This window comes from Plasmodium inui (genome assembly GCF_000524495.1).
Source record: "Plasmodium inui San Antonio 1 unplaced genomic scaffold supercont1.16, whole genome shotgun sequence".
Taxonomy (NCBI): Eukaryota; Apicomplexa; class Aconoidasida; order Haemosporida; family Plasmodiidae; genus Plasmodium; species Plasmodium inui.
The window spans coordinates 435,763-462,061 of NW_008481850.1; the positions used below are offsets into that span (position 1 = coordinate 435,763).

General features: G+C 42.4%; 5 protein-coding genes across 5 annotated transcripts; 3 read left to right on the plus strand and 2 right to left on the minus strand.

Annotated features, from left to right (window-relative positions):
• Positions 1 to 1,622: 1,622 nt before the first annotated feature.
• On the plus strand, positions 1,623 to 3,338 carry C922_03697 (hypothetical protein; the record flags this gene model as incomplete). Its single annotated transcript, XM_008819286.1, has 1 exon — positions 1,623 to 3,338. The coding sequence occupies one exon, from the start codon at positions 1,623 to 1,625 to the stop codon at positions 3,336 to 3,338; it is 1,716 nt and encodes a 571-aa protein (XP_008817508.1).
• A 2,094-nt stretch (positions 3,339 to 5,432) lies between these two features.
• On the plus strand, positions 5,433 to 8,675 carry C922_03698 (hypothetical protein; the record flags this gene model as incomplete). Its single annotated transcript, XM_008819287.1, has 1 exon — positions 5,433 to 8,675. One exon carries the CDS (start codon positions 5,433 to 5,435, stop codon positions 8,673 to 8,675), a length of 3,243 nt encoding a protein of 1,080 aa, XP_008817509.1.
• Positions 8,676 to 9,948: 1,273 nt separating this feature from the next.
• On the plus strand, positions 9,949 to 13,717 carry C922_03699 (hypothetical protein; the record flags this gene model as incomplete). The annotated part of the gene is made up of 2 exons (XM_008819288.1): positions 9,949 to 13,158; positions 13,613 to 13,717. 2 exons carry the CDS (start codon positions 9,949 to 9,951, stop codon positions 13,715 to 13,717), a joined length of 3,315 nt encoding a protein of 1,104 aa, XP_008817510.1.
• Positions 13,718 to 14,926: 1,209 nt separating this feature from the next.
• On the minus strand, positions 14,927 to 19,447 carry C922_03700 (hypothetical protein; the record flags this gene model as incomplete). Its single annotated transcript, XM_008819289.1, has 1 exon — positions 14,927 to 19,447. One exon carries the CDS (start codon positions 19,445 to 19,447, stop codon positions 14,927 to 14,929), a length of 4,521 nt encoding a protein of 1,506 aa, XP_008817511.1.
• Positions 19,448 to 23,908: 4,461 nt separating this feature from the next.
• C922_03701 (hypothetical protein) lies at positions 23,909 to 24,913 on the minus strand (the record flags this gene model as incomplete). The annotated part of the gene is made up of 1 exon (XM_008819290.1): positions 23,909 to 24,913. One exon carries the CDS (start codon positions 24,911 to 24,913, stop codon positions 23,909 to 23,911), a length of 1,005 nt encoding a protein of 334 aa, XP_008817512.1.
• Between the last annotated feature and the right edge of the window lie 1,386 nt (positions 24,914 to 26,299).

The following is a 26,299-nucleotide window of genomic DNA, read 5'->3' on the forward strand; positions in this document are numbered from 1 at the left end:
ATACATACATGTATTTAATTATACATATGTGTTTTTTTTGTTGATTTTTTTTTTTTTTTGCGCCTTCCGCAAGCTGCACCTTCGTGACGCTCCTGGCGCGTTCCTACCTTCCCCCACCCCCCTTTTACCGCCCTTCGCCTTGTTCGCTTTTTTGCGCTACTCACCCCTTTTGCTTTTTACCCCGGCGGACGTAAAAAGAATGTCATGCGCACTCTGGCAATTATGGAAGCATAGCGCCCGAGTAGGACAAGGGTTAGCCCCCCAAAATATGTACACACCATAAAACAAATAATGACTTGTATACGTGTGACAAGTTTACATTTTTCTCCAGTTTGCGGAAAATATATGCGCAACGTTAGATGACGTCAACAGTTACAACTTTATCGCTAGCCCCTTTTCTGTTTGGCCACGGCAGAAATTGCAGCCAACCCATGCTAGCGTGCTACATGTCGTACCACCCGCCTGATTAGTTCGTGGTAAACCGAGCACATCGCTGAAGCTGGGCGGTCGCAAAAGGGAAACGAAGAAGCAAGAGAAAGAGAAAAAGCAAAAAAAGTGAATGAAAAAGAGAACCAAAACTCAAACTCTTTGAATGCGAAGCAAAGAAGCACACAAAAGTTTGCACAACCAGCCCCGACATTTTTCCAACATAATAGCAAAAGACATACAAAGCAGAGACAACAGCGTTCCTTCTCTACCTGTTGCATTTTTTTAATATGCATCAAATTTTCAATGTAACATTTTGTTTCCAAAAAAAAAAAACGTTGAAAAGAAAAAAAAAGACAAAAAAAAGTCTAAATTCGCGCAGCCACACGGGTAGGTAACGCACTTGCTTAAATGTAAGGGAGTACATCTATTTTTAAGCATCCGTTTGAATCCCCCTAAGCCCATATGCGTAGCAAGCGTGCATGTTCGCATGTATATATGTATATGCATGTATTTTCGTGCCTTCATCCGCTCTCCTCGCGTGTGTAATTTTTTTTTGTTTTGTATTCATAACCCCCTTGGGGTGAGCCCACCCACCCCTAGCCATTTCATCTCTCCGTGGATTCGTCATAACCGTGCAGATAATCGCGTATAAAATCGCATAGATAAATACACCTAATTGTCTTCCCACCCATTGAATGTGCGCTTGAGCCGACTCCTAGTGCAGCACCAAGGTCAAGCAATTTTTTTCGTCTCCCTTTTCGATTGCATATAATTATGACACAGTTGGTGTGTTCAGCTTGGCGCGTATTTTAAGCTTAAAGTATTGGTACCCAAGTGCATCAGCGCTCTCTTTTAATTTTGTACACCGGGTGAAGGCAAGGGAAGAACAGAACAGACGTGTTGAAGCTCACAAGTGTAAAAGAGTAAACGTGTAGAAACTCAAACTTGCTGAAATCAAACGCGTTAAAATCAAACGTGTTAAAACCAAACGTGTTAAAATCAAACGTGTTAAAATCAAACGTGTTAAAATCAAACGTGTTGAAGCCAAACTTCTTGAAGCCAAACGTTCCTCGCACGGTGTAACTTCTTTCCCACCTCGGCGCGAACCCGGGTAAGAGGCAACCCACGGAGGGGCTCCACCCCAAAAAAGAAAAAAAAAAACAACGAAAGGAGATAAAAAGAATACGGAAAAAATGCACCTGAACAAGCTCGTAGATTTCAATTACTCCGGGGGCCTAGATGTACTGAAAAGTTTTGATATAGTTAATTACCTAATAGTAGTGATTGTGCTGCTAGCAGTAGTGCTAGCGATATTTAATGAAGACGCATCAGCGGGGTCGCCAAGGTTATCGTGGGTATTAGGAGAATTCTTACCAATTCAGCAGTCCATTTTTTCATTAAACTCCAATACAGAGAAGAAATTATTTAAGAAGAAAAATAGCAAGACATATGCATTTATCACCTTTTTTTGTAATTTGTTCATTAAGTTGAAGTGTTCCATCTTGGAGAGGACTTTTCTACATCTACTTAAAGGGTTCTACAAAAATGGAATCAACAAATTAGTACTGTACAAAAATATGGCTGTCTTAAAATATAAATCCCAATCCAAAAGACACTTTTATTATTTGGTTCTAAAGGATAAGTATAAGATACCAATTGAAAAGGACGAAAATGAAATGAAGAGCTATTTAGATGCAAAAAGGGGACTTGTTCGAATGAATAAATGGGCCTATATGTGGAGAGTATCTGGAATAAAGAACGAATACATCACCTGTGAAAATGCCAAGGTGAGACCCATATCGTCTTACTCTTATCTAGACTTTATAAGGGAACCACTGGTACAAAATTCTGCCATTAAAGCAGCTATGGAGTGGTCCACAGGAAATCATGGTCCGAGATTGCTAGGAGGGAATAATGAAATTTTAAGAGACTTAGAAAAAAAGGTGGGACAATTTTTTGGTAGAAATGATTCCATTTTAGCCGTTTGTGGATTTTTAGCTTGCATGTCGGGCATCGCAGCTATTGCTACATCAAGTGACCTTGTCCTTTATGACAGCCGAACACATGCGTGTGTAAAAATAGGAATCCAAATAAGTGGTGCCAAGGCATACCAATTTAAACATAACGATTATAGCCATCTAGAAATCATGCTTCTGAAATATAGAAGAAAATATAATACCTGCTGGGTGTGTATAGAATCTGTGTATTCTATGGATGGTGATATCCCCCATTTACCATCGTTTAAGAAATTGTGCGTTAAATATAATGCCAAGTTATTTGTTGATGAAGCACACGGATTGGGTGTACTAGGAAAAACAGGGAGAGGCTTAGAAGAACATTTCAACATGCCAGGTTCTGCAGATTTAATAGTTGGAACTTTTAGTAAATCCATCGGTTCTGTTGGAGGATATATTGTCGCCTCTGATGAGGTTATCGAATTTATGGATATCCATTGCATAGGCAACATTTTTTCAGCCCCACTACCTTCTTACAGTGCAGGTGCTGCATTAAAAGCCTTCGAACTGATAGAAACCCAACCTTGGAGAATTGAAAAGCTTAAATTCAACATCAAATATCTAAGGAATGGATTAAAGACAGGTATGGGCCTATGGCCAAAGGACTATCCAGAAAGTAATAAATACATTATCGAAGGGGATGATGAGTCCAGTGTAATTCCAGTACTTTTCCCAAATGATCCAGACCGATTACTAAAAATTTGTAATATTCTTTTTCAGAAGAAATGGATGATTTCGGCTGTTATGTACCCTGCTTGCCCATTGAAGCTACCCAGGTTTAGGGTTACTGCCACATCTGCATATTCCTTGGAGTATATGAACGACTTTATTCGCGATTTGATTAGTGCGACCATCAGTGTGGAGCCCTCTCCGTTTGATAACGGCCTTTTGTGATAGCCTTTTTCTCACTGGTGGGAATTCCATCGGGGCTGGGTTGTTTTGGTGTTTGAGGCAAGGGGTTTACTCGCATTGTGGAAGGGGATGCCTCATTATACCTCCGTCATGCAGGTGGCTACACACCATGCATACGATGCTTCACATCATTGTACCGTTTTGTTGCATGTTGTATAAAGGAGACCTACAAAGCTCTGTACGATCTTATATGTCATGCCAACTTCTGTTTCATTTGAATTTTTTTTTTTTTTTTTTGCCCGAGTTTGCATTTCTAATTCGTTTCCTATAATTAAATTACATCAGTTTTTACTGCCCTATCCAAGCTTGTTTTAACATTTTTCATTTCATCAAAGTTATAGACGCATTAAATGATTAGCACATTAAAAAAAAAAATAAAAAAAAATCACATTTGTTTCTGTTACAAAATGGAGTACTTCCGCACAGTGAAGGGAAGGACTAATTTGTAGCATGTTATGTGCACCCTCAAAACAACCTCGTGGGATGCAAAAGGTTGCACATATCTAAAGAGTGCCACACTTTGGGAGGGGTAACTCCAGAGAGTGGAGATGACGCTGTGGTGTTCTGTCCGCGGGTAGTAGAGTGAAACTTTGTCTCAAAAAAAAAAAAAAAAGGTATTCAAGTCAACTCGGAGAATATGCTACTGGTGGAAAATTTTCACCTTGTCTGCACAATTGCTTTTGCATCGCCATTGAGAAATTTTCGCACAAAGGAAATCCCATTTTTTAGCATTCACAAATTTGCCTACTGACAGGGAATTCATATGAAAATATAAGGTAATGTGTGCAAGGGAGAGTGTTTTAAAATAAAAAAATCCCTTTTCGTAGTAGCTCACATGTCCATACACACAACGGATGAACGCTTCCCACCTTTTTCTCCAGATTTTAAGAAGCCCACGCATCTTCCCCGAGAAAGGTAGCCACCTCGTTTCTCACATGACAATGTCTATGTGTCTACATGCCCAAGGTCCGGAGATATACGCTACTCATAATGGCTATTCTTTTTTTCCCTTTTTATGCTTCCGATGCGACCTATGGCACGCTGATTGGGCCTCTTTGTGCTCTCCCAAAGTATATGATAAAATGTAATGATGCAAAAACCACTAAGTGTTCCACGTGGGGTGTATATATGTGAGCATTTACACATTTTTACGCGGCTTGAAAAGAATAAAAAAATGTGTTGGTACGTTCGGCTAGTAAAACTGGTCCACTGCGCTTAGCAAGGTCATTCCCTGTGTCATTTTCTCGCGGGTGAATTACACGAAAGTGCAAAAAGTAAATGTTCCCCTTTTCCTTGCATGGCGGTTCTCTCAATGGTATTGACAGTGCGCATTGCGCCTTTTACTTTTCCCTTCCAAGTCGAAATTCGATTTAGCGGATTTTTGCAAATGGTGCAAAAAAAAAAAAAATAGCAAAATTGAGAAAGAAAAAACAAAGCTGACATGTTTGACACGGCTGAAGAGGTTGGGTCAAGATAAAACGCCAGGTATTGTGCCAAGCAATGAGAGTCCTTCCTGCGCGAAACGAAGCTAGCGAGCGAGCAAAATATTATTGCGATTGAGAAGTCGAATGAACGTATGATTACGACTGCCATTCCATTACGCTAGTCTCTGCGCATCCGCGAAGCGTAAAGAAGTGTATCTCGCTTCCGCGCACTTCCACTGGCCGCTTCCCTCGTCCATTTCACTGCCTAACTTGACAGAATCGCAACCTTCTCATATTTGCGTATAACTGCCTTTTATCACAACTTCCAGCATACCACAGCACACATGTGCCCTTTGCAAATGTGTATGGGTGAATAGCTGCATTACTTCTCCACTCCGCGTGCAAAAGATCAGCCTTTGAGAAGAGGCCTCTGTTCCCAAGCCTGCTCTTCACTTGGAACGAAAGAAGTCGCTATGAAGGCAGACTCTTTTAAAAAAGACGAAAGACGATAGAGGATAGCGGAAAGAGGCAAATGATGCGAGCCTCCAGCATCTCCCCTGATCCAGATGGAAACGCAACATGAATCTCATTACATTTATCTGTTCTTTGATTTTCCCAGAAAACTGAAAAAAAAAAAAAATAAAAGTTACGCATGGGTAGAAGTAGCACCCGCAGCAGCAGTAGCTGTCGTAGTAGTCATAGCTTCCGCTCCGGGGGAGGGCGTGGTTACCCGGTGGAATCAGGGGTCGCCCAGAAGAAGTACCTCCAAAGTATACACCCGAAACACACAGATGAGAAGCTACGGAGGACTGAAGGCAAGTTTGACGAAGAACATTTTGTGGACGATAAAAAACGAGGCAATGACCTCAGGAGCAATAAAATGGCACTACCCCGAGGAAGCAAAGATGATAAAAAAACGGAAAGCAAACAAATCTTATACTTTTCCAAACCTACGAAAGAATATGATAATAATTCCCCCAAGAAAAAGTGGTTACCGAGAGAAATAGAGGAACTGATATCTAAATATAAAAAGAATCACAGTTATGATTCTGCTCGGAAAAAAAACCATTTTGACAAAAACAGACACACGTACCAGGATATGAGGACGAACTACAACTCGCTAAGTGATCGTGGTAATGTATTATTTCGCTCGAAAAATGACCCTAGAGGCGTGTATTTCGACAGAGGCGCGTCCGCTGCTACTATGGTGGCTACCACCGCGGCCACTACCGCGGCAACTACCGCAGGTGCAACTACTGCGGGAGATGGGGACAAGGTGGATGATTATCGTGGTCTGTCCCTTTCAAGTAGAAGAAGACACGAATTGAGAGATTCCTCCGCCAGAAGATATTACCACCGAGTAAGTGAGCAGACGGATTACTGCAAAAGAGAAAGCATTATCAGTGACTTATCCTGCGCCAGTGGATTTTTGGCCTCCACGTGCAGGGGGGACTACGATAGGGAGGAAAGTGCCACATGCGAAGAGAGAGGCACTACCTGGCGACACTCCCATCGGTGGACCTCTCACAATAGCGATGACAACCGCGGAGACCTCGCCGAACAGTACTCCAAATGTTACAAAAAACGGTTAAGTGGAAATCTAATCGGAGATAGTCGCAGGAAGGGCATGGATGATATGAACCAGTCAAGCAAATCAACCCATTTAGGAAATAAAAACGGAGATGAAATTGACTTCACAGGAGAATATTCTGACGAGGAATCGAAGGAAAAAAAAATGTTCCATAGTTACTCAAAAGATAAAAAAAATTTATATGAGACTTTTTTCAATTTAACGAAAAAGTATGAAAAAATAAAAAACAAAAAAGGGGGCAACGATAAGCAGGGCTTCAAATTAAACGAAACAGATATAAGGTCGAGAATCAAGTCCTGCAACGGGGACAAGGTAAGGCAAAATAAGCTAATTAGCGATCCCCTACGAAGTGATAAGACTTTTTCGAGCCATTTTTACAAAAGCCGAGACTCCAATTTTAACAAGAACAGTGCATTAGTGGATAAAGACAGAGGGAAAAAAAAGTATGCAGATATGGCCGATATAGAAAATTACGTAAAAGGATATGATGTGAAGAGAAGAAGATTTTCAAGGAGGGATTCTAACCATAAGGGAGAAAGACTCTTTAAGGGTGTCCCCTGCTTCGATGATATTCACAAGCACAGTTCGGATGATTCCTGTAGGTATGAAGTTTTCCCCGTAAGGAAAGGACCCAAAGAAGGTATACAAGGTAGCATCTCTAATGATCGTGAAGGGGGAAAAATAACCAAATCGTTAAGAGGCAATCCAGTCAAGCCATTTAACCCTTCCCACACTCTAGAAGAAGAATCCTTTAGAGGAAGCATCACAAAGAGGGCAAAAAATAGCCCTATAAATGTACGCTTAAATGAAAAGACAAATCATTTTAATATAGACGACACAAAAGTACCCTCGAACGATTTCAAAAATACACAGCTACATGCGAGCGCCCCTTCGCATGCCTCCAATGATTGCTCCACCTTATATGATTATGTAAATTACGCCAAAAGGGAAACTAAAGGTTACTGTGACAGTGATGTCCATTTGAAGAGCTCCCAGAGAGGCTATTATCCCTCTGGTGTTAACGACGTATTTGAAAAAAGAAGAGACAGGTTTTCGTCCCTTCTGAGTAAAATTCAAACAAAAAAGAATTACAAAAATGATGACCCGAATTTGTCCTATTTTAAGTCTACTATGTTGAGGGGTTCCTACCTGGACAGAGATGACGAGATGTACCCGCTTCATTCCTACGCAACGAAAAATACACACCTTGAGAAATCATATAAGGGGGGTAATCTGCCATCCCCTCGGGGGAGACTACTAAGTAGGAGAGGCAAGAGAGTGGAAGATGACTCGCCAGTCTCTGTGTTAAACATGCGCGATGTGGTGGATGTCCAAAATATCAGTGATTCTGTTGGACATTCGCCCGTTGCCAGTAGAGGAGGCTACAATGGTCGTAGTGGTTGTTCCCCCAATGGTCGCAGTGGGGACAGTAACGATGAATTGTACGGAGGGAAATCCCGCACGGGGGAACGGCCCACAAATGGGGCGAAACAAAGCTTGCGGAACTCCTGGCGGGAAAAAAAACAGATGAAGAATATGCTAAGTTACGTTTGTGACGAAGGGGGGGGAGAAAGGGACGAGTTTTTAAGAAACATAGGAAAGAAATATCTCTTCACAGAGGGGGAAGAATTACTAAATAGCATTCTGAATTTGAAAAAAATGAAATCCTCCCGACAAGTTCGGGACGATGCGGATGAAGAGGGCTACCACAGCGATGGTACTAAGAAGCGCTACGAAAAGGAAGGGAATGTGAATTACCACACTTGGAAGTGCAACCCTGCTGGGAAGAGTAGTAAAGCCAATATGGGCGAGACGGTTTCGTTTCAGTATTTGAAGAACCGCTCCTACACGAGGCCAATGCATGTTGGCGACTTTTATGTGGGTGATGCCGAGGCTGCCGATTGCGCCAATGGCGTGGATGATCGAGATGGTGCGGATTTGTATGACCATGGGTATAGTGGCGAGTACGGTGAAGAGCACAGCGGAGAGAATAGCGGAGTGCACATCGGAGATCACACCGACAAGGAACAACGGAACCTAAGCCGCTGGGGCTCTCCCTACTGTCGCGACGTTTTATCCCTCCTCTTTCTTTACTTTTTAAAGATTTTATACTATTTAGTCAGATACTTTGTGCAGTTTGCACTGATGCTCATGGGGTACTTTTATCACGCGATGCGCACGAAATCTCTTGCAACGATATTCATTTCAGTCGTGGTTGCCGTTCCTCTTTTTTTGTTGCTTCTGTCGGTGCTTATATTGTCCTACAGAAGCGTGAACACGGAGTTTTTCGATCGGGACATCTGAAGGGAGCACAAGAAGAGCTTATCGGGTGGGTAAACGTTTGTCCTTGGGCACGTCCATATCGTTGTGTGATGTGTCGCCTCAGGGCGCTTACACCGCCGCAGTTGTTCACACGATAGAGTGCGACAAGCGCAGTGATTTTTCTTTTTAAGCAAAGATACGCACGTATGTGTAAGCCTCTGCATCACCCTGGAATATGATCTGCGTTTATATTCCGTCAGAAGTCGTGTCCATCACCCTTTGTATTGTAACTCAAAGGGAGCCTTTTTTTTTTTTTTTGTCGATTTTGCATCCTACATAGAGTTTCTCCATGTGAAGAATTTTTCAGTCCGTTTATTCTGACTTACGTGTAGGCCCGAGTATGCGCATTTTTTTTATTTTTTCGTGTCCATATATAAAAGTTAATGCAGTTGAATGATGCGTTATCAAGTTAAAAGGCTCACCAGAGCATGTCGTCCATCACACTGTCATATGTGGACGCTGTGCTTGTGTGGATATCTGTAGGAGGGCACCTTTTCATGCTTCCTTCTCTGCAAAAAAAAAAAAATTATTTCCATTCGTCTTGATTATGCTCAACCCCAGTGACGTTCCCTTTTTTTATGGTGCCACAAGGGGTATGCATACTGTTCCTCGTGATTTTTCCTTTATTTTTTTTTCGCGCTCTGTTTTTTTTTTTGTTTCCTCCGTTTCTTTTGTTTCTTTAGTTTCCTTTGTATCTTTTGTTTCCTCTGTTTCTTTTGTTTTCTTGTTTCTTTTTTGTTTAATTTAGGCTTACAAAATTTAAGCAACACGGTAAGGAAGTTTTTTTCCCGTTCCCGCCGCGTTGAGTCAAGTGGAACATTTGAACATTTCTGAAACAAGCGCGTACCTCACAGCTGAACGGGTTAACTTCCGAGGGGACGGAAATAAAGGACACTGAAGGTGAAGGCAATCTGCAACGTTGTGAAACAAAATGGCGAATTCGTAGTGTACCCCTTTTTTTTAGCAATTCGATATTCTTCATTTCTTAAAGGGAGTGACCAAGATTTATCCCACGCAAAGGTGTAAAACTGTAAAACATCAATTCGTGGTAGAAGCACTTTGGCCTGCACAGAGGCGAGGGGAAGGTGGTCCTTTGGTCATTTTTTTGGTGAACCATATATTGCCTCGATGTATCCCTTTTCAGCGCAACGTAAATACATTCCTGAAGTGTTGCGTGGTGTGCCAATATACACACAGATCACAGTTTTGTGAAGAAGTCAGTCACCGTCCTCCCTAACGACACTCCAAACCGAAGATGCTGCGGAACACGGTGAAAGCCTCCACGACCGCGTCAGAGGAGAAGGCAAAGGAGAAGAACAAGATTTATAACAGACGAATAGATAAGGAAATAAAAAATTTGAAGGAGTCAAAACTTCTCGATGATAAGAATGTATACATCACGGTTAGTCAAGCGAAGGACCAGGAGGAGCAAAACAGTGACCATTTTCTGTTCGGGCATAGTTTGGACAACACAAACAGCAACACATATTTGTTCCTACTAGAAACGTTTAGTGAAGAATATTTCCAAAGTAACACTTTTTTTCTGAGCAATTTTACCAGTCATATAAAAATTGTAAAAGAAAAGATAAACGGTGGGGCGTTTCCCACAAATGGTCATGAGAGTAGCTATCCCTCCCTCGTCGAAGAAGCGGATAAGTACGCACAATATAAAAATACTTTGTGTCCATTTTTTGGCATCTACGAGACCCTATGTTTGGCGAGAATCTTCGAAAGCTTCCAGAACTTTTTAAGCGAAATTTGTTTTTTTATGCAAACTTTTGAAACGTTTAAAAGTGGCTTCATGAGGGAGCAGCGCATCTTCAGGGGGATGACCAAAGAGGACGGGGCAGAGGAAAATCTCCTATGGGAAGGTCGTCCAAACAGTGAATTTTCCTTCTTCACCAACACCTTCTTCGAAATTATATACAAAGATTTCACTACCCATTTGCAAACCATTCAAAGGGAGATATTAAATAAATTACAGGAGGATGAATCGTACGAGGATAAATCCTTTTATGAGCTCTTTTCTGAGTTCTTCTATAAATACTATGGAATAAACGAAAGTGTTGTGTTTTCTTTTTTCATTTTTGAGGACTTCCCGTTCAGCAAGCCATACGTCAACATAGAAAACTTACCCTTTTGCTTTTTTAAAAAGAAAACGCACAAAAAATTGAAGGGAGATAAATATAATCAGAAAAACATACTCAACATTTTACTTCACCAAAAAGAAAAAGGGTGGATCCCAAAAATTACCATCGGAAATTTATTCGAAGAATGCCAAAAGCTTGTCCATGTAATCTTCTTTTTTTATCAATACAAAGTTTACCTTTTTTTTTATTATCTAATGAAGCATAAAATATTTGAACTTTTTCTCAAAAGCAACTGCAAGGTCAATTTAGAGACTTATCCCCTTGTCTATGCCTACGTAGCTGCGGTCGATAGAAAGCTAGTTGCAAAAAAAACGGAAAGAAAAAAAAATTATTCCAATTTGCTGTACAGCCTTGATAACTGCGAATGGATTAATCAAGATTTCCTTTTGTATAAATTTTTTTACAATTATAAAAATCTGAAAAGGAAATTGGCCAGCCATGTTCTGGATGATGAAGGAAAGACTGCCCTTACAGGGAATCTACTCCAGATGAAAAAAAAACGATATGAGTATTATATATATTTGTTTTTCTTTCTTTTCCTGTTTTTCCTCCCCCTATTTATTAAAAATGTGTTTATATACCAGACAGCAGAAATTGAGCATTATCTCGAGAAAGCGGGGAACAGCGGTTTTGTGCACTTTGAAAATGTGGCTAGTGACCCCCAAGGGTTGTCAAACCATCCCTTGTTCTGGGTTTACATGGGAGGAATAAACAGGGTGAGCTCCTCATGCATGGGTGATGATGTAAAGAAGGGCCATCCCGGTGACAGAGCACACACAGTAGCACGTAGAAAGACAGACAAGGAAGAAGCAAGCAGACCGGGGGATATCCTCGGAGGAAGCAGTGACAGCCAGGAGGAGAGCCAAGAGGGAAGGGTAACAAGCTCTGCGACGAGTACACTACACGACGGAGCAAAAGATAATGGAATGAACCCAGATGTGAACAACGCACAGAACGGGGGAAAGGAGAGAGGCGCCCCCAAAAAGGTGCTCGCCACCGCGCTGCTAGCCATCTCCGAGTTCCTCCTCTTCACACTGGGGGTCATCTACCATTTGCGCCTACTAAAAAAAAGGATGGAACACAACAACTTGGTGTTAAACATTTCCTCGGCCATGCTAATCCTGTACAGCCCAATTTTTATTTCGAAGAATACCAACTATGTAACGACTCTATCCCTGGGCTTGCTATTCTGGGCCATCAACTTAATTTTGCAGAAAAAAATGTACATGTCTATTTGTGTCTATTTTATAGCCATATATTTTGACCTCCGCAATTCGAGTTTTTTTGTCCCCTTTCTGTTTATCTACGTGTACATCAGCAGCATGTACGTGAGGAGAAAGGGCAACAAAGTGAAGACCTCACTTAAAAATTGGTGCCACGTTTGCAGGTATGTTCTCCTTTACCTGCTGTCATATGGTGTGATCACATATATTTTATTTTATATCTTTTCCGCTGACCAAATTGGATGGGTGGGCACCGCGAAACGGTGTGTACGTTTTCTGGGCGCCTATTTGGAACGTGCGGGAGAGGGCTTTCCAGGAAGAAGCCACGTCGCGTCGTCCATTCGAGCAGCAACCCGAGGGAATGGAAGTAAAGACTCCAGAAGAATAGTGGACGGAGGGGACATCCTCATCGTTGGGAATTCACACCGCGCGCAGATCTTTTTCCTGTCCTTTATCCCCCACATATTGAGCGCCCTCTTTAATTACCTCCTTGTGGTGAATACCATTGCTAAGCTGTACGTCTCCTTGGCAGTTTCATGCATCATGTTTTTCTTTACCTCCTGGGGGGACTCAAACTCGTGCGATTATTTCCTAACCCTGTTGCACATTTTGCAGTTCCTTTTTATCAACGTTGTTCGGAGCTCAAGCATATTGTTCAATGTACTCATTTCATCCTTCATAGTTCTAACGAGTGATAGTTTTAACGTATACTTGTTTTGTCTAACCATCTTTTATTTTGCTATTCATATTTATTTAATGTTTCCTTGGGTGAATTTCCTTCCAAATGTTAATTATCATGTCCGTGTCTTCTTGCATTTGTTGAGTGAAGTGTGGAGGTACGGTGTGTGCAACTTGCTTCATTTGTATGAGACGAGTATAAAAAATGTTGCCCTCTCCTTTGTGGTCATTCTTTTCCCTCACTCATCTGTTATCGCACCACTGCATGAGAAGAACACTCCGTATATCATTCAGCGGAAGAAAATCCAACGAAAGATTATTTTTTGTTTATGTTCCCATTTGTCTCGCGACTGTTTGCACCTCCCCCTGACGTGTTTCTCCCTGGCGCTTTTTTTCCTGCTTGGCTTTCGGCGGGTAAGCGCAGCGAATTCTAGCACGTCCGCTCCTGTCGCGGCATTTACCACTTCTCACTCAGCATTTATCGATTCTTACACAGGATATATCGTTCCCCATTTTTCCGCCCCCCTCCTGCAGCTACACTCGCCCGAGGGATCAGCCCGAACTGCCCTCTGCACATTGAAGTGTTTAGTCGTCACCACTTTGCTGGGAATACTTCTGGTAAGAATAAAAAGGAAACCCTCCTCGTCTGCCAAAAAGGGGTATCGGTAGCACCCAGCGGAGAGAACTTCCTGTTGGCAAATCGCCAAGAAAACCACATGTGTACTGTGCACGTGCGAGATGCCTGCCGCGTCAGAGGCCTCTTTTGTTTCACCCGCTGCCCAAATTGGACGATAACAGGGGTAGTCACCATATATATCTATATATATGTACATATTTTTTCTTCCCCGTTCTGCTTCCCCTCCCGTAGTTACTCTGCACAAGGCGGAAGCAGTTCAGAAAGCTGGACTTCCTGAGCATTCCCCAATCTGCTTCCAAGAGGGCCTTCCCACTGGAGCGACCCAAGAAGTTGTGAAGGCAAGCGCGAAGGCGCAGAGATACTCGTGCTGTGGGGGTGGGCTAAATGGCAATCATGAGAGTAACACTTTGGTGACACTTTTGTTGCGCGTTTGTTTGGCCCTTTCTTTTTTTTTTTTGCATCTTTTTTGATTTTTTCCTAGTGCGCACAACCGCGCCAGTCTTCTCGGGGTTATCCCCCCCAAAGAAGAAGCAACCTTGCAACTCTGCAACTTCGCAACTTTACGTTTGACAAAATTTCTTTTTTCTGAACTCACAAAAATGTAAAGGGGGAAAAGTTCAATGGGTGGTGAGTAGATATGGGTGTGTCCAAAGCACCCAGGGAGAGATGGAGAAGGGTTAAATTAAAAATTGCTATGTTCGTGTGAGCAAAAATGCAGTGAATCAAGGCCGTTCGGTGTGTGCAGGAGGGCAAACACAGATAAAGACATACACGTGCCTATGGACATGTAAAGATAGGGTACGTATATAAGCACATTTATAGACATATGCACGTGAACACATTTCTTTAATTACAATAATCACAAAAGTGTAAGAGGGTAAATAAATAGTGAGAATCTAAGCAAGGGGCACACATGCACAGAATTTGGAGATGCAAATACGGGGTCATTGGTGCAAGCGTGTAATGGTTGCTTTGGCACAGATACAAAATTAAAGAAAAGGGATTCTTAACAAAAAAAAAAAAAAAAAAAAAAAAAAGGGAATTTTAAAAAAAAAAAAAAAAAAAAAAAAAGGTAGAGTAGGGTAGGTTAGGGTTGGATGAAGTGACAGGAAAAGCACACGAATGGAACGGGTAACCAGACGTGGAGAGAATGAGGAAGGTTTATCACACAGGCGTACATTTCGCACACTTGGTCCAGTTTGTCCTCGTGTAAGCACAAACGGTTGCCGTGATTCCGGCGCAAGCGTATACACGCCTGCCTGCACAGACAATGGATATATCTACCTCCGAGGAATAGTACCCTTCGTGGGTGGGGGTGCGGATGCCGAGGAAGAGGTCTCCGTTTTACCCCCGACGGGCGCACGCGTATATACATACGTAAATGTACCCATATGCGTACATACACACACAAACCTGTCGCCTTACCCCCCGGAGGTGCAACTCATGCGTGCAGGCAAATGCGGGCACAAAACAGCAGAGGGGAAACACGCATATAAGGCAAAGGCGTCCAAAGGGACTGATCAGATGGACCCATTTTCCTCTGCTCTACTGTTTAATGTACTTATTCCCTTCGTTGTAGTAGTGTTGGTCATTTTCGCTGGGGTAGTTGTTCCCATACATGGGGTCATAGTAATAGGTGCTTCCCCCATTCATATAGGTGTTATGATTGTACACATCATGGACGTATCCGTCATTCATGTAGTTGGGGCTGTTCATATAGTTTGGGCTGTTCATATAGTTAGGGTTGTTTACATAATTAGGGTTATTGTTCATTCCGTTGGGGTTGTTAAGGTAATTGGGGTTGCAGACGTAGTTAGGGTTGCTGAGGTAATTCGGGTCGTTCACATAGTTGGGGTCATTCACATAGTTGGGGTCATTCACATAGTTTTGGCAATTCTGGGTGGCTAGGCAGTTCCTGTTTCGCACGTAGTTTGGATCGTTAATATAGTTGGGGTCATTCATGTAGTTCTGGTTAGCCATATAGTTTGGGTCGCTGAGATAATTCTGGTTGGTCATATATCCGTTGGCCACGTAGCTGCTCCCCATGTAGTGGTCGTTCACGGGGTGATTCATGTAGCGGTTGTTGCCAAAGAAGGCGGGGTTGTCTCCCATATAGTTGGCGCCACGGGGTGGGTAGAAGCCTTCCGGGTAGTAGAAGTTCCCGCTCCCGCTGCAATTAGCATTGGAGTTACCATTGCGGCTTGCCATATCGTTTTCCGCACCGTCTGCCACACCGTTTGTTGCACCATTTGTTGCACCGTTTGTCACACAGCTACCGTTGTAGCCGTAGGCGCCCCTGTACCGTGGATTGCCATGATTTAGAAAATTACCATCATAGGGTCTCTCCCCATTTGTATATCCATCGTAGCGCTTCTCATTTGGCTGAAACATCTTGTTCGCTTCATTCGAGCCTGTGGCATTCTTCATGCTGTCTCCAGACGATACGTGCGTGTTGCTACCCATATTGGTACTGCTATGCTCCTCATGGCACTTTTTATAATTAAAGGCTTTTCCATTGGAGAATTCATTTCCCCCTCCTGTTAAAGTCACTCCTCTATGTTGAGTTGCGTTATTAACAAAATCTTCTTTTTTTTTCCTTTTCATATTTGTATACGTCCCCTTCTGAGTGTATTGCTTCGTGAATGCATTGTTCGAGTCGTTCTTCTTGTTCACATTGTTGCTAGTGTATTCGTTATTCGTGTCATAATCTTGTTGATTCCTATTTTTTTTTTGGGGGAATGGATTTCCATAAGGCATAAAATTGTTATTCGCCTTTTTGCTCTTATGAGGGGATGAAGCGGCTGTTAAGTTTACCTTTCCGTCTGTGCTGGACTCAGTCTTGTTTTCGTCCTTCTCATGGTTCGGAGTGTTCTGCTCCATCGTGTCGCACTTGTGACTGGGTTCCGCGTGGTTCGGTTGGCAAGTATCCCTCTCGGGGAAGTTTGCTTCGTCACCATCGTGGACGACCTTATTTTTGTCCTCGCCATGCACGTCGCCATTCAGGTGACCATCCTTATTTTCGTCGTCCTTACCATCTTTATCACCCCTTCTATGATCCTGGACCTTTCCACTGTTGTTTTGTTCCTTCCCCCTGGTGGCCCTGATTCTGCCCGTGTGTTCGGTAGCCAGCATCTGCGTATCCTCACGAGCGGTGCTACGGTCACTTCTCGGATTTGCAACATCCCTCGCACTGATGAAGTTCGATTTGGCATGGTCCACCACCTCCCTCACATCGTTACTGCCGTCCTTAGCTCGGCTTCTCTTGTCCATTCCCTTACTAACGTAGCTCTTTCCATACTTCGTATCACTTGCGTATTTCCCCTGTTTGACATTCTTCCCATTTGGCACATATTTCTCCCTCTCTTTCTTACTCTCTTTGTAATACCTATTATTATCATCATCCCACTTTCTTTCGTTTTTTTCATTTTCATAATAGAATGTGTCATGGGTGTTTCCCTGTTTTTCTTTTTCTCTGTAACTATCTGTAGGGTCATAGGTTCTCATACTGCTCCCTTTTTTTTTCTTTTTATAACTTCCTCTTCCTGTATCGTTTTCCTTCGCACGTTCATCATTGCTGCTTCCGTATTTGGCGTCAGCGTCCTTCTCATCAGTGGCTCCTCTTCCTGGGGGGACATGGCTGGCTGATTTATCTGCAGCGTTTTCCTTACTGACATATTTCTCTTTCTTCTTCTTCGTAGTTTCTTCCTCGCCATAATATTGTGCACCCGTTTGGTTCTTTCTTTCGCTCTTTGTGCCGCTTTTCGTTTCGCTATTTTTCTTCAATTCGACTGTGTTGTTGCTGATACTGTTTATATACTTCCTGGAAAACCTATACTTGTATTCGTTTTTCTCCGTTTCTGTTGGGGTTTTGTTTTCCCTGAGGAAACCTCTACCATAGATGTAATTCTTATCATGGGTGTGCTCGTCCTTGTGTGGTTTGTCTGGACCGTTTTTCTCACTGTCATTAGATGCGTGGTGGTGGTTTATGCTGTAATTGCCAATTCCGGTGTGGTTATTACTGTTTCTGTAGTTGTTGTTAAGGTATTTATTGTTCCCACTAGAGACGACGTTCGAGGGGAGATTCGCACCTGAGGAGGTTCCCGCATACTTGTTTTTCGTCGCATACGTCTTCCTTGCGTATTCTGTGTTGCCACTATTTGCATGTGCGTAGGAACTCGCATTGTTGTAATTGTCTTCATAGATGTAGTTCCTTTTACTATTGTATTTCTTTTTTAAACTCGATTGGGAAGCATAGTTTTCGTCTCTCAAATAGACGAATCGCGCTCCTTGGTATTTGCTGGAGGCGTTTCGGTCGTTCATTATTTGAGTGTTATCACCGTTGCTGTAACTCATCTTGGATTTGTAGGGAGCTACGTACTTCTTTCCTTCGGTGCTGTTTTGAGTTGCTTTTGTGAATTCTTTTTTTTCCTTCCCGTCTGTTCTTTTTATGCTCGAGGGGTTGCTTTGGGTTTGGCTTGGCGGTGCCTCTTCTTCACCCTTTTTGGCGATGAGAACATCCTCTCTTTTGTCTTCCCTCATCTCAGCACTCCCGTGTGCAGCTTTGTTCCCTTCCTTCTCGGCCTTCATTTCATCCTGTTGACATTTTCGGTGTCCTTCCATGGTGCCCTTTGCCAATGCTTGGCCGCGTTCACCCGCATCATTCGTTGCAGGTGCTCCATCCGGGGCAAGCAAATCAGCGACTTGGGTCACTCCGTCAGCCTCATCACCAACTGGCTTGGTATTTTCACTGGAACTCACTTCGCCCTTTTCATTTTCACATCTCTTGAGCAACGTCTGTTTCTTCGTTTTCTTTTCCGAATTGTTCAGGTGCCCATAAGCGTCTCCTGCGAGGGAGGGTTCCTCATCTGGCTGTGCCTCCAAAATGGAGGGGGCACGGTCACGATCTGCACCACGGCCATGATCTGCACCACGCCCACGATCTGCACCACGGCCACCTTCTCCCCCTGCATCTCCTTCACCCCTCCTTAAATCTTCCTGTTCGATGAACTTCCCCACCTTGACTTTATCAGCACACAAATCTGAGTGTTTCTTCTCATAGAGGGTGTTTGTTTTGTTGTCCCGTTTCATAATGGGCATTCGTCCTTTGGTAGCTTCACCATAATACTTATTACTGTAGTTAAAAAGTTTGGAGTTTTTCCCTCTGCTATTATCATAGTAGTAATTATCCTTGCTATTATTTTTATAGGATAAAGAGTAGCTATTTTTTTCATGTTTATTGTTTTTGGCTCCATAATACCTATTACTGTACATACCATTGCTGTACATGCCATTGGTGTATGTGCCATTGGTGTATGTGCCATTGGTGTACGTGCCATTGGTGTAAGTGCCATTGGTGTAAGTGCCATTGGTGTATGTGCCATTGGTGTACATACCATTGGTGTACACACCATTGCTGTACTTTTTGTACTGATTTCTTTCCTTCCCATAATATTCATCGTATTTATAATCATAAAAGAGATCATGTTTCCACCTTTTTTCATCTATATAAGTCATTTTATTGTTTCCTGTGTTTTTTTTTTCACTGGCTTTTTTCTTACCCTTATTATCATTATTTTCGAATCTGTTATCGTGTAGGAAATACCTTGCTTCCTTGGGGACATAACATGGGTCTTCTCTCATTTTGTCCTTCACTGACACGGTTTTATTTTCTGCGTTTTCTGATGGGCACTTCCCCGATGGAGTTCTCCTTTCGCGGGCCTTTAAACTACTATCATCGTCATTGGTGTGGGTGGCAGCTTCGGCACCTTCAGCACCGTTCCCATTGGTAACATTTTCCTGATCGCTCCTTTTTGGCTGGCCAGTTGGGCTTGACTTCCTTCCCTGCTGGCCATCCTGTACAGATCGTGAATTTCTTTTCTCCTTCTTGTGCTTGTTATCGTCGTCCTCTTCTTCCTCCTCTTCATTGCAATTTTTACTTGAGTGACTTGACACTTTTTTTTCGTCTGTAGGGTTGTTGTTACTATCACTTATGTACGATTTGTATTCATCAAAAACATTGATTTCTTCCTCGAGAATGAATTCATTTCTCATATTCTTCACGTCCATTTTTTTTTTTTCGTTTTTCTTTGTGCACGTTTCGTGGGATACGCGTACGTACATATATATATATACGCTTCTATATATGCACTTGCACGTGTGCGATTAGCTTGTCTCGCCTTTTTACAACTTTGTAATTTGCTAAATGTGCCACGTGCGCACACACATGTATGCTCATGTGTGGATGCAACTTTTTTCGTTTTTACGCCAGAGCGATTTTAACAAGAAGCTTGTGCAATGTGGAGTTGCACGCGATGTATGCAGTATATGCAGTGTATGCAGCCTATGCGGCGTACACAAGTGTGGTGCCTTTTCGGCCGTCCCGTTTTGATGTTAATTTTTGGTACTTTTTTTTTTTTTTTTTTCGCTCTGCTCAATCCTAGGAGGTTTTAAAAAAGGCGTGAACAACACCAATTTTGACTATTCATAATACGTGGGGGATGTAAAAATGGGAAAATTGCAACTATGGGGGGTGGGTTTCAAATATATACACATGCCTTCGCAAGTTTTAGCGTGCGTACCTTCGCAAGAGCCTTTTTTCCAGTTTTCTTGCACTGGTACGCTCGCACATTGTAACTGCAGCTGGCACGCGCGTTCGCAACTTTACATAATTTTGTTAACTGCCTGCTGCCTACGTACGACTGCAGTGGGCTGAGGACATGTGTGGGCGATTATACAATTGAAAATGTCAAATGGACAAAAGGCGCAGCGGCTGCTTTGGAACTATCTCAAAGGGTGCTTGTGTATGGATGAACAAGGCTGATCGCACATATTGTACAAACATAGACAGGCGCATGAAAACAGCTCGCGCACCCGAGAGGTGTTAAAAAAAACTTGCGTGCCAGGGAAGGGTACGCGCATGCAAGGGTAAAAAAAAAAAAAAAAAAAAAACACACAAGTTAAATGTATGAGGAAGATGATGCATCGCCTACGTCGAGGTTTACACCAAACTTAAACGAACCTTGTGAGCTAGTGGCCATTCTATATATATATAGATGCACGTAAGGAAGTGTCCGCCCACAAGTATGTAATATACAAGAAAATGGTACGCACAGGAGAAGGTGGATGTATAAGAACGCGAACGCGTGGAAGGAAACAAAAATGGAAACAAGGGGAAAATAAAAGAGGGGAAGCAAAAGGGAATTACCGTTTTTTTTTAAATTTCCTACAAATGAGGAATGGGGAAAAAAGGCATCGCTCAGAAGGGAAAAAAAAAATGCTACACGTAATTGGGCTTCGTGGAATGAAAATGCAAATGACAGAAAGGTACTAGGGAATATACTCAGTGAGGGTGTAATATGTGTGCATGTTCACATGTGAAACGTGGTGAATAAACGAATAGGAAAAAATAGATATAGAAAGTTATGTATATGTATATATATATACGTATGTATATGTGCTTACGAATGTATGCGTAAATCCATTGGGGAAAAAAGGCCTTGTTTGGCTTTTCTTAATATTGTTTACAATTAAAAATTTCTTGCGCGAGGGTTTAGAAAAAATACAGCGAATGTGCATTTATCGAAGGGTTTGAGGGTTGGCTTACTGTGCCGCAGGCTATAGCATATATTTTATTGTTTGTGAAAATGCATTAAACGGGAACGACTGGAAAAACTAACGTGCTGTTAGCGATGCCCGCGGATGTTTGTGCATAACATACGCAAAGCAAAATTGCATAATGACGAATAATGCGCAGTGCGTGACATGTGAGTTAAAATGGCCAAGCTTCGTCTCCCAAAAGGTAAGAATAACATTTTAATTATATGAAATGGAACTTTTTTTTCCTTTTTTCTTTAATCACATTTGTAATGTATTTTTTCTCGTTTTGCAGAAAAAAAATGCTTTAAGCCGGAGAAGGGGCTAAGAAATATCACAGATTGATCATGTACGCCAGAAAAAAAGAGAAAGGGGCAAAGAGCCTCTTTTTTGCTATCCCGTATAGGGAAAAAAACATTAAGGCGCTTAGGTGCCTTCGGCATACACCGCAGGAGGGGAAACGAGGAGCACGTGATACTTCTGTGAGCACATGTATCTTTACTCCCGCATGGGATCTAATACACGCATGTGTAGGACTGTGTATTTCACGTATCCCTGCCGGCACGCATACGAACGAACCGTTGCGGGCTCGTGAGCAACCCGCCACAGGAACTTCACAGTCACAGCATGCGAACGTGTGAATGAGCCAGCGTAGGTGAAAAGGGCCAAAAGGACCAACACACATAATAACACCCAGTTCGGAAAGAAAAAAGGGAAAAAATGATGAACTCAAAAAAAAAAAAAGGTGAATAATAAAACAATTGTTTTGATAATACAATCGTTCAGTCAGTGAATTTGAAAGGTATTATGAAAAAAAAAAGAAAAAAAAACATTTCCGGTGTAAGGGTTCGAAATAGGAATGATAAAAAAAGTGAAGGATATATCACCCGTTAGAATCGAATTTATAAAATTAAAATAAAAAATTGAACATTTTCAAGTTGAGTGCAAAAAAAAAGCCAAAAAAGGTAAAGGAAAGCAAAAAAAATAGGGTGAAAAAAAAACGAAATACACAACAGAGAGGCTTAAAAAAAAGGGGGTGTAAGGTGGGGCTGGGCTAAGGTATAAAAAGTGTGAACACGCGAGGTGAGAAAAGAGCAAAGTGGAAAGAAGTACAATGAGAGAAAAAAAAAATGACAAAAAAAATGACAAGAACGGCGAAAAATAAGAGCAAGAAATATGTCGCTACGCATGCATCTCTGATTAGGTATTCGCCCCCATTAGAGGAAATGAAATATGCCTCTCTCTTGTCGCGTACCAGATGGGGAGGTGTAAAATGTTACGCCGCGTGCAAAGTGCCTCATGCAGCTACTAACCAATCAGGGGTGCTTCCCCTGGGGACCCACGCCCCTTCGCAACGTCAACAAATGCTTATGTCTGTTTTTTCGCCAATGCACTGTTTGTTTCTGGCTCTGCCCTGTTGCAAAACTCCCCCCATGCCAAGTTCGAGATGCTCTGTATAGATCCCCCGGAGAGTCTCCCGCAGTGTGATGCTTTACATAGGAGCTCCTTACCCATCACGATTTGGTTTTACTTCTTTTCATTTCGTTTTACATTTTCTTTAACAAATTTTCCCTCCTATCAATGAGCCGCATGCATCCTACTGCGCAATTCTGCGTGCTGTGCCCCATATGCCGGCTCGCTTCCCGCATAGCCTTGATGACACCCCCACGGTGCGCCCCTTTAAGATCTTCATGGAAAGAAAACGTTAGCACACTTGGCTGCCTAACGCAGTAATGAATTGTCGCATGGTGGATCGTAATCGGAGGGGAATTTTTACACCCAATTCAAATATTAGATCCCTTTCTTCCTTTTTGCATACGGGATGGGATATGTGCCGCTGCATGGTCATTTAAAAAATAATTTTATTTTTTTCATTTTTTTGGAGGGAAGTTTCCCATCGTTGCCTATTTTAAAGTGAAGCCCAAACTGATGGTTTTGCCTGGATATTTCTCCATTGACCTGGGGTCTGTGTGGAGAGGGGGTATTGTCCTGTCTAGGTGGCATACTAGCACACACATAGGAAGGTTTGAATGAACATCCGTCGACTTTTACATTGCGGAGAAGAGATATAATCAATCTTATGTAGCTACACACGGTGCGGCATTCGGATTAGAAGCTTACCTCCCCTCTAGATGAGTGAACCTCCAACTGGATACACACTTAGGGGGGGTCACTTTGTACAACGAGGCAATAAATAAAAAAGTGTCGTTAGGAAATTGCATTAGACGTGGGCTTTTCATATGAAACAATGCCTTTTTTAATATGGGTGTTCATTTTTAAGAATGTAAAAAGACACATAGAGTGTTGATAATTATGAAAACGGGGGAGGGGAAAATGAGAGAAGAGCAGAGGAAAAGAGAAGACGGGGGAGAAGAAGTGATGAGAGGAGAAGTGAACTATGGATACAGATAAGTATACATAGCCGTGTGCGCACGTGTAAGTATGCACACACGGACACATTTGTACGTACGTACTAACAGACCTACAGGCGCGCACACGCCATGACCGTAATTTATACACTGCAAAGTGGACTGGCCCTTGGTAAAAAGGCATGTGTATGGGAAGTGTCGCCTGTACCAAATAAGACTAAAAATGGTGTACATGCATCCACGTATGAAGATATGTGAGGGAGTATTCTACAGCCCCGGGGTTCAAGCGCGCTGGTGCGTGGTAGTGGGCGGGGTGCATAAGGACAGGTGCGAATGGTACACTGTGGATGGTGTGATATGTATACGCTACATGCGAACTGATGGAAAAAAAATAAAAAAAAAAAAGGGAAAGGCAAAAGGGTCTTCTGCGTGATGACCAGCAATGTGATTAGAAGTCCCTCTGAACATAGTTTTCACTCTGTTGTTTTCTTCACTCTGTTTTTTGTTTCACTCTGTTTTTATTTCACTCTGTGTTTTTTTTTCACTCCGCCTGTTTTCAGCCCGCTCACGCGTCGCACTTGACCTGCATGGTCCGCAGCTGCATGTAGACCGACTCCAATCTCTGCAACAACAACACATGCGCCGCATGCACCGCTGCAACCGTTCCCATAATTCTCACTTTCCGGTCAGTAGTCCCCGGTACTAACTCGCCCTTTCTGCTTATCCTAATCTGCGCACCTGTACTGTTCATGATGTTGGTGAGTCTAGCTCCATTCTTCCCGATAACTGATCCGATAAATTCATCAGGAATTTGAATTGAAATTTCGCAAGGTAAGTTAAACAAGTCGCGACTATGCCTCATTAGTGAATTCATCATATTAACATCCATGTACTGTTCGTGCTGGAAGACACCATACTGCTGTGGTACCACATACCCATTTAATGGAACTTGATTTACAAAATTTTGAGACAGAGATCTACCATTGATGTTTCCATCTTTACTATATATAACGTTTAAGAGGTCTTTCAAATTCGGGTCATTTTGAATGGAGTTAGTAACTTTTATAGCTGTATCGCTAATGGATTCGAATGGTCCTATGATTGATATGATGCGTTCGTTTAATCCATCCTCTCGACTGGATATCTGAATCTTAGCTCCCGTAGTGTCTTGAAGTTGTTTTATTTGCTGACCACCTTTACCTATAATTGCACTAACTGCTGATTTGGGTACTACGATTCGACAGGTGTACTTTGGAGCTGCATTCATATTCTGCTTGTCTTGAAAATTCTGAGTCGTTATTTGGCGTATTTTATCAAGGATTATCAGTAGGGCGTTATTTATCTGCTCCTGCTTTCCACACAAGACAAGTACTCTTTCCTGTGTATTGGGGAAATACGAGTTCGTGGGGGATAGTTTCAGGCTGCATCCTGTTTTGTTTTCTATGCTTGTTATTATGGATCCGTTTTTCCCTATGACTGATCCTGCAACGAGGTTGTTCACAAGCATTTTCACGAAGCACAACTGGCTCGTCCCCTTGTTCTTCTTCTCGCCCTGATTGTTTTCTTCCATTATGGGGGGGGGCAGTAGGTAGTTAGCGGCGATTACTGGGGGAGGCGATGGGTATTTAGCGATGGTTACTTGGAGGGGGAATAGATAGTTAGCGGCTGCTACTGGATCAGGCGATAGATAGTTAGCGGCTGCTACTGGATCAGGCGATAGATAGTTAGCGGCTGCTACTGGATCAGGCGATAGATAGTTAGAGACTTGTACTGGATCAGGCGAAAGATAGTTAGAGGAAGTAACTGGGTGTGGTTGTTAGTTGGGGGCGTTTCCCTACTGGTTGGCTCTGCCTGCCTTGCTATATCACTTTTCGGTAGCATCCAATAATGCTGAATGGGTGTGCCTGGGTTTTAAAAGTATTTTGCCGCTGTGCAGATTTCGAAAATGTGCCGAGCACTGTACCGCTTCGCTAACGGTGCGAACTCGCTCGGCCTGGCGCGCACACCCCAAAAGGTGACAAATTTGCATTTGTAGGCAACGATGAATTCACAAATGAAAATAAAATAAATAGGAGAGAAGGGGGAGTGTTCTTTTTTTTTTTTTTTTTTTTATTAACTGCCGCGCTGGTGGCGTGGGGTGGCGTTCAAGAGGGAGACGCAACGAAATTTATTATGCCGCAAATGGGCGGTTAAATGCACGCTAGGTTATGAAGTAAAGGCTGGCGCAGGTGCAGCGCAAATGCTGTGCAAAGGTTGTATAAAGGCCTCGCACACGCATCCGTGGATTCCTGCGCAACTGCAGCTGCAATTTCAAAGAGGCGATAAAACAAAGGCTTATTTTATTTTTTTCCTATGAATTTAAAAGGGATAAAAAAAAAAAAAAAATAAAACGTGCTGTGGGGGGGAAACAGAAACACAGACGAACCGAAAAAATGAAAACATAAAAAATGAAACATAAAAAATGAAGACACAAAAAATGAAACATAAAAAATGAAACATAAAAAATGAAACATAAAAAATGAAGGACGTTAAAAACAGCAGCGACGCAAAAGAGCAGCGTCGCAAAAAGAGCAGCGTCGCCAAAGGGCAGCGCCGCTAAGGGTAGCGAACAAAAGACTAGAGGTCCAAAGCAGCAGACAAAGGAAACAGAAAAATAAACTGCAGCCGTTGCTCCCTCACTTGCCCTTCATGCAGCAAAAGGTGCGCTCACGTATGCATATGTAATTATATATTATGTATACGTGGATTTTTATTTTTTTTTTTTTTTTTTCCATGCGCCCGATTGTCACGAACGATGTGTGCTGACGATGAAGGAGACTAAAAATGAGGAGGGATATAAAAAATAAAGAAATAAATAAATAAAATGTGTGATATAAGCGTATTCAATGATAAGTAGAACTTCTTTGTTGTGTAAATTTTCAAATATGAATAGGAGGAAACTGCTCTTTGCAACTGA